Source organism: Oreochromis aureus, linkage group 22 (genome assembly GCF_013358895.1).
Source record: "Oreochromis aureus strain Israel breed Guangdong linkage group 22, ZZ_aureus, whole genome shotgun sequence".
Taxonomy (NCBI): domain Eukaryota; kingdom Metazoa; phylum Chordata; class Actinopteri; order Cichliformes; family Cichlidae; genus Oreochromis; species Oreochromis aureus.
The window spans coordinates 765,063-773,502 of record NC_052962.1 but is presented as its reverse complement, the minus strand read 5'-3'; the positions used below and the strand labels follow the sequence as shown (position 1 = coordinate 773,502).

At 41.3% G+C, this 8,440-nt stretch overlaps 1 protein-coding gene across 1 annotated transcript; it reads right to left on the bottom strand.

Annotated features, from left to right (window-relative positions):
• Positions 1-5,572: 5,572 nt before the first annotated feature.
• Positions 5,573-8,137, bottom strand: cart4 (cocaine- and amphetamine-regulated transcript 4). The gene is made up of 4 exons (XM_031746975.2): positions 8,003-8,137; positions 7,767-7,929; positions 6,668-6,751; positions 5,573-5,865 (listed from the first exon to the last, which is right to left on the bottom strand). The coding sequence occupies exons 2-4, from the start codon at positions 7,905-7,907 to the stop codon at positions 5,758-5,760; spliced, it is 333 nt and encodes a 110-aa protein (XP_031602835.1). The 5' UTR covers positions 7,908-7,929; positions 8,003-8,137; the 3' UTR covers positions 5,573-5,757.
• Between the last annotated feature and the right edge of the window lie 303 nt (positions 8,138-8,440).

Sequence of the window (8,440 nt, the reverse complement as noted above, 5' to 3'; positions counted from 1 at the left end):
CTGTGTTGTGCCATCTGCTTCGCTAGAGGTTGTTTGGTTTCCCCGATGTATAAATCCTGGCAATCCTCCTGCACTTAACAGCGTACACTATGTTACTCTGTTTGTGTCGGGGGACCCGATCCTTGGGGTGGACCAGTTTTTGGCGCAGCGTATTTTGGGGTTTAAAAGCCACAGAGACCCGGTGTTTAGAAAAAATGCGTCTCAACTGTTCCAATACTCCTGACACATATGGGATCCAGGTTTTCGCCTGGGCAGCGGTTGTCCTTCTCTCCTGGATCGGCTGGAGCTTTCTTTAGGTGCCTTCCCAGCTTTGACAAAAGTCCAGCTGGGATAACCACATTTACATTTAAGGTTTGGGGAAACCTGCAGTCAGCTGAGACTGAAGAAGTCACTTGGATGAGTGACGAAACGTTTCTCCCACAAAACGCTATGTCCAGATGAACAGATTCAACTTTTGGAGATTTACTTTCCTGGATGATTGAGAATGCATCAAGACATTAAAGGACAATACACTAAAGAGAAATCCCACAACACAGGACAAGCACAGAGATGAGTCCACTGTCAGAGGCCATAAGAAGATCATTTGTAACCTTCACTAAAGCTGTTTCTGTGCTGTGATGAGCTCTGAAACCTGACTGAAACTCTTCAAATAAGCCATTCCTCTGCAGATGATCTGTTAGCTGTTTGACAACTACTCTTTCAAGGATGTTTGATATGAAAGGAAGGTTGGAGATTGGCCTATAATTACCTAAGACAGCTGGGTCTAGAGATGCTTTTTAAGTAAAGGTTTAACTACAGCCAGCTTGAAGGCCTGTGGTACATAGCCGATTATTAGAGATAGGTTGATCATATTTAAGATTGAAGAATTAATTAATGGCAGGACTTCTTTGAGCAGTTTTGTAGGAATGGGGTCTAAAAGACACGTTGATGGTTTGGAGGAAGTAATTATTGAAGTTAACTCAGAAAGATCAATTGGAGAAAAAGAGTCTAACTTAACATCGATGGTACTAAAAGTAGCTGTAGATAATGTTACATCTGTGGGATCATTATGAGTAATTTTTTCTCTAATGATAAAAATGTTATTTGTGAAGAAGTTCATGAAGTCATTACTAGTTAACGTTAAAGGGATTGTTGGCTCAGTAGAGCTCTGACTTTTTGTCAGCCTGGCTACAGTGCTGAAGAGAAACCTGGGGTTGTTCTTATTTTCTTCAATCAGTGATGAATAGTAAGATGTTCTGGCTTTGCGGAGGGCTTTCTTATAAAGCAGCAAACTATTTCTCCAGGCTATATGATCATCTTCTCTTTTTGTGACATGCCATTTCCTCTCCAGCTTACGAGTTATCTGCTTTAAGCTACGTGTTTGAGAATTATTTTATCTGAGCTGAGCAGTAAATCAGATAAGAAGTCTGAGAAATCAGACAGAAACCCTGTGTAAGGCCCAGGTGGGCGATAGATGATCACAAATAGAGTCCCTCAGTCTTGACCTCCAAAACCTAAAGAATTATGGATTTGATCAACTGGTCCCTCAACGAAATTCACAGCCTATTCTCGACAAGAAGCCTGGGCTTGGGAGAGCCCGATTGTCCTGCAGAGATGTTTGCTGCGGATACGCGGTGGTCAGTTGTATTGTGTCCCTGGCGACACTCTCAATGGAGGACATTGAATGACATCCACCAGAACCATGATAACAGAGTTCTGGCTGATCGGAGCTGCCTCAGACCTGGCTTATCAAAGTACAAAGAAAGCAGTTGCAACTGTTGAAAACCCAACAAGGCTGACCCACATGATTGACGATGGGCAAGCCGTGAGTACTGAGACTGTGTTTATTGAATGCAATATGGATAAGATCTTGGAGAAGCTCACGGCTCTGCAACGGGAAGTTGGATCCCCGAAAGGCCAAGGCTGATGGGAACAACAAAATTCTCCTTCATAACATGACTGGGTTTTGACTCTTTGCTGAGGACAATGTGAATGTTTGTGCTATGCACGTGTGGTCGGTAGTGGTCCAATTTCACTGCAAGTAACTGTACGTGTAATGTGTAACTTTGCATGTGACAAATAAAGATTGACTTTACTTGAATGAGTTTTCCAGCTAGGGTGGACAAGGCTAAGCATCAGGCTTTCAAATGAATTAAAAGTCTGTCTTGGTCTTTGGTTGATTAATAGGCTGGTGTGAAAAATTGCTGCCACACCGCCCCCTCGGCCTGTGCTTCGAGGTTTCTGATGGTTAGAATGACTCGGGGGTGTTGATTCATTTAAACTAACATACTCATCCTGCTGTAACCAGGTTTCTGTAAGGCAGAGTTAATCAATTTGGTAAATGGTAAATGTACTGATTCTTATACCCCGCTTTTCTACTCTCCTGCAGTACTCAAAGCGCTCTATACAACATGCCGCATTCACACCATACACACCCATTCTCACAAGCACTGTCTATACTCTGACTCACCTGGAGAAGCCTGGAAGCACTGTGAGGATCATGTTCTTTGATTTCTCCAGTGCTTTCAACACCATCCAGCCACGACTTCTGAGAGACAAGCTGGAGCTATCAGGAGTGGACCACCACATGTCCCAGTGGATACTGGACTACCTCACAGGATGCCCACAGCATGTGAGGTCACAGGGCTGTGTCTCTGACACGCTGGTCTGCAGTACGGGGGCCCCACAGGGAACTGTGTTGGCACCGTTTCTCTTCACCCTCTACACTGCAGACTTCTCCATCAACTCCCCACGCTGCCACCTACAGAAGTTCTCTGACGACTCTGCCATAGTCGGCCTCATCACAGGCGAGGACGACTCAGAGTACAGACAGTGGACTCTGGACTTTGTGGACTGGTGTCAGCAGAACCACCTGCTGATCAACGCCGGGAAAACCAAGGAGTTGGTGGTGGACTTCCGGAGACGCAGACCCACCACACTGACACCGGTGAACATCCAGGGAGTGGACATTGAGATAGTGGACTCTTATAGGTACCTGGGTGTTCACCTGAATAATAAACTGGACTGGAGCCACAACACTGATGCTCTTTACAGGAAGGGTCAGAGCAGACTCTACCTGCTGAGGCGGCTGAGGTCATTTGGAGTACAGGGAGCACTTTTAAAGACCTTCTATGACTCTGTGGTGGCGTCTGTCATTTTTTACAGTGTGTTATGTTGGAGCAGCAGTTTATCGGCAGCTGAGAGGAAGAGGTTGGATAAACTCATCAGGAAGGCCAGCTCTGTTCTGGGATGCACCCTGGACCCAGTGCAGGTGGTGGGAGACAGAAGGACTCTGGCCAAAATAACATCTCTGATGGACAGAGTCTCCCACCCCATGCATGGAAATGTTGCTGAACTGCAGAGCTCCTTCAGTGACAGACTGCTGCATCCTCGATGCATGAAGGAGCGTTTCCGCAGGTCCTTCCTCCCTGCAGCTGTCAGACTGTATAATCAGAACTGCTCCCAACAATCATAGATGTTTACATCAGCGCTGTAACTGCAATAAGTTAATCAATCGATTTGCACTACAACCTGGTATGCCTCTTACTTGTAGTTATTTTTATTTAATTTAATAACTGTACAGTACTCTGTTTATAGTAACCATTGTCCTTAATGTGACAATGGTCACATTGTCACATACACAAGAAAAATTGTGTATGTTTCTGTTCCGTGTCCTGTGTACTGTTTGTTTGTATATGTGTCTTTCTGGCTGCTGTTACAACCAAATTTCCCCTTGTGGGACAATTAAAGGATTATTCCATTCTATTCTATTCTATTCTATTCTATTCTATTCTATTCTATTCTACTTTTCAGTGCTTTTTTTCTAACTAACATTCATACACATTCATACTCAGTGGATGCAATGGAGAGCAAGTGGGGCTTGGTAACTTGCCCAAGGATATTTGGCATGCAGACTGGGGGATCCAGGGACTGAACCACCAACTTTCCAATCAGCAGCTAACCTGCTCTACCACCTAATTGTTGATCAATTATTAAGTCATGTACTAACAGAGACTTGGAAGAGAGAGACCTAATGTTTACTAATCCACATTTCACTGTTTTACTCTTTGGTGCTGTTGAAGATACTGTATTGTTCTTTCTTTGTGATTTTTTATGTTTAAGTCTGATATCAATGAAATAATCTGACTTTAAGTTTAATATTTTCACGTGTCTTTATTTTGACTAATAGGTGATTGATTGATTCTCACAGCAGTAGTTGGTTTAAGTCTGTCACCAGTATGACTGTTAATAAAGGTTTGATGAGAAGGCCATGGTGTGCTGTTGCTGTCAGTCTTTTTTAGGAGGGTTTATGATCAGCCCTAGGGGCCAATCAGCCTCTCCGGAGGTCTAATTAGAGAAGACTGATTGGGAAAGTCTGATGTCAGATAAAAACAGCAGAGAAAGCAGACAGTCCCGGTCTAAGTGAACACATGTTCAGGAGGTTCATACATTTATAAGCTTATAATTTAAATTTGAAACAGCAGCTGAAAATGAAAGAAGCAGAAAAAAATGTAAACATGAACTTTATTTTGGAGAAAAACAAGCAAACCTTAGCTATAAATGTTCGGTTCCATGTTATCATCTGATTTAAGGTTCAGAGTGGGTGTGAATGATCGAAACAAGGATCCTGACCCTGGGGGGTCAGAGACATCTCAGTAAGCAGCAGATGAACATGGAAGGAAAGTGTTTGGTCTCACTGGGCTGATTCACTTTGGGCTCCTGATTTTGATTTTAAATTAAAGCTCACTGAATGCCAGATTCCTGCTACACCTTCACACACCTGCAGCTCTGACAGCTGAGCTCAACCAGCCTGATCAACCCAATGACTTCAAGGTTTCCTGTAAATCTAATCACTGCGCTATTTACGTATGATGCATCAGACGATTGTGTTTTAATGCTTCAGTATAAAACTGCATCACTTTCATCGTGTTTTGTGCTCTGGAGTTACTCTCCTCCATCAGTACATATAAGGCTGTACTGTTATATTAAATATTATATGTAATATTCAGTAATTTTGCAAAACTTTCAATCTTTGGACTTTCAAACAAAATCCATGAATTTCCTTCACCAAACTGGAGCACTGAGCTCCTGGTTGGTCTAATGATCGTCTGACAAACAATAATTACTTATCAGATCATTATTTACTAAAATGATATTACAAGAATGAAAATGTCATTAAAAGGCTCCAAAAGGCTCCAACAGCACAAACGTGGTCCAGACGTCCAGTTCAATCACTCCAGTTAGCTGAGGTCAAGCCTAGCAGACAGTTAGCAGCTACAGACGCCTGTGTCACCATCCACCTGCGAGTCAAAGAGGCCACACCCCTAACAAACCTAATCCAAACAGGTGAGTTTTAAAAACATTGTCCACCTGTACAGGTGTTATGAAGGGAGAAATTATCTATAAAGACCAAACAGTTTGTGTATCAGACTGTAAACATTTCTTTCTGCTGTTTTAACATAGGAGTCGACGGGGACAGACTCACTGCTGCCTCTGCTGGACGTCAGAGGAACTGCAGGTGTTGGCAGCAGCTTGATAGCTGAAGGCGTGAACAGATTGTAAATCATGAAGTCTTTGGAGCCGTGCAGCTTTATGAAGAATCTTTATTAACAAAAATAAATTAATCTGAAGGACAAACACCAAAAACTTTAAAACAAAGACTAAAATATGCAGAGAGACGGCTTGGTGAGAGAGTGCACTTCTGTCTTTCTGAGCACTGTCTGTGTGAGCGCCCAGACCGAGTTTAGGTCCTCATGAGGAAAATGTGTGAGCGAGTGGTCAGTAGCAGCGCAGGAAGAAGGTGTTGCAGGCTGTTCCTCTCAGACAGTCGCAGAGCCGACCAATCCGAGGTCCGTGTTTCATCGCACACCGTTCACCCACATCACACTGATGAAGACAGAGAGAGAGGATTCAGGGTGTATCACAATGGACCGATTCAGAATCAGACGTTTCCTCAGAAAAATAAAAAAATGCTGAGAAACCTCTGAGGGTCACAAAGTTTAAGTACTGACTGCCCACAGGTCCTGGACTCACAACATGAGTTTAAAGGAGGATTGGTGAAGTCAGGCAGTGAAGACTCATGGCTGCGTTTGTCACAGCCTTTTAAACTTCCTCTGCTGTAGAGTCAAAACTATGATGTAGTTGTATAATTTGTATTCTGAGTTGTAATCTTTGTTAATCTATATTTTTTTAAAAGAAAAAAGTTATGTAACTAACTAAAGCAAATGTTAAAAGCCTCTCTGTCCTGAGTACAGCTGAGCAGCTCTAAACTTTGAGCAGAAACGTTTCTCATTCCTGACTGTAAAACCAGTGCTCGCTGTATTTTCTCTGGACTGGGCTCCAGTTCGTCTATTATTTGTCCATCCAGCCTCTCAGCAACTGATGGGTTTAATCATCACATCAGCCCCATCCTGCGAGATTTTACTGATCAGTTTTAGAGCTCTTCATCAGCTCAGAACTGCGAGTCAGTTCTGAGCCTCGGATCTTTTACATGGTCTTTTTCATCACGACCGCTCAGAGGCGAGATTTGATCTTTATGATCGTCTCTCGTCATTCATGATCATGAATCATATAGGAACCTTTTTATTTGGATCTGCACTCGCTGCTTTCAGTCGAAGCACTTTGGAAACTGTTTTTCAAAAGATGCTTAACTAAATAAATAAATAACATAGAGTCAGAGTGTTCTCACCCGTGGGATCACGCTGGCTTTTTTCTCCACAGAGAGACCGGCTGAGCTGTCAGCTTCATCCAGAAGACCCTGCAGAGCTTCAGCCTGCACACACACACACACACACATGTTAAACTCATATTTCATTGACAGAGACCAAAGTACAGCAGTGATAGTTTACACTGGTGTCACTGATTCATCGCTGAGACTTCATGGGGAAACTTTATAAATTTAAAAAAAGTAAATTTCAGAAAATAAAAATAAAAACAGCAAATATTTAATAAAAATAAAACATGAATGTTTTCTCTCCTAAAATCTTCAGAAATATAAATCTCATTAAGTTTGTGTCTGTGGACTCCGTAATGGCTGGACTTCATACATATACATATATATATATATATATATATATATATATATATATATATATATATATATATATATATATATATATATATATATATATTTCTCATCTTCCTTTGTTAAAATTAAACAGCTCATTTATTGATTTAGTTCTTTAACGTCACAACAGTGTTTTTTATTTTTTCTCCTATTAAAGTTGTATTTGTCTACATTTATTACTTTAATTATAATTTTTAATCAAATTTTAATCAAACTACTTTCATTTGTCATCATTTATGTACATTTGTAAAAACATATTTCAGCCAATCAGCTCAAACCTGCGTGTCGTTTTATATCTTTATTTTCTACAAAGGAAACTTAATGCTTTGATCAGCTCAGATATCAGATGATCATAATTCACTGTAGTTTAACTCATAAAACTGATTTAATACAATTTTGGTTTCCGTCTGTTTCAGTTTTACCATCTTTAATTTATTTTTCATATTTCACTCTAAGAAAAAAAACAGTTGTTAATTATCTTTATTTTAACTGTGCTTCATCACACACTAGTTTAAAAAGTCAGAATCAGTTTTCTCATTATATGATATTTTACCTGCAGCCAAAAACTATTTGTATTATTATGGCTTCCTTTAGTCACTCATTAAAATGAAGCACAAATGTCATCAGATTAAACATTTGAATCTTATTAGATTAGTAAACACAAGCAGACCTTTTCAAAACAAAAGACATACAAAGATCATGTATGAGACAGATGACTCACCAGCTCACTGGTTGTGAGTCCGAGGGTTGGTTCATCGGGCGCAGACAGCAGGTGGCTGTTGCCTGACCTTTGGCCTTGACAGAGTGATGTCAGCACAGACAGACAGACGGACAGATAGACCACAGCTCGTTTGCTCTCCATCTCCAAAAGTACTTTTAAAAACCTATAAAACAATCAGAGAATGAGTTTTCTCATGTTAACTGTCACTAAAGTCATGAGAAGGTGAATAAACTCACTTTAAACTAATAATTAAAGATCCTCCAGGAAGGTGTCACAAACTCTTCTTCTGTGGTGTCTGATTTCAGTCAGGTTGGTGTTTCTCTTTAGGTTTTCCTCTCCCTCTCCTTCCTCCTCATGAGCGTTGGTTTGTCTGTCTCCTCTATTTATACCTCCACCTCCTCCGCCTCCTCCTCTCCGTCGCTCAGATTATTCATGTATGCAGCTTATGAGATAAACTGTGTGGATGTGCTCTGCTTTGATTGATGGGGTGTCCGTGAGTTCATATTAAACATGTCTATACTGAATGTTTACATGAATGTTTACCTGTTGCGCAGAGGTCAAAAGGTCACCGTGTGACGCACAGCTGAAGATGAGCACGACTCGTGTGACTGCTCATCAGGTGGAAGTGTTTTGTCCTTAATGATCACACTCAGGTCGGACGTTCGTGCCGACTT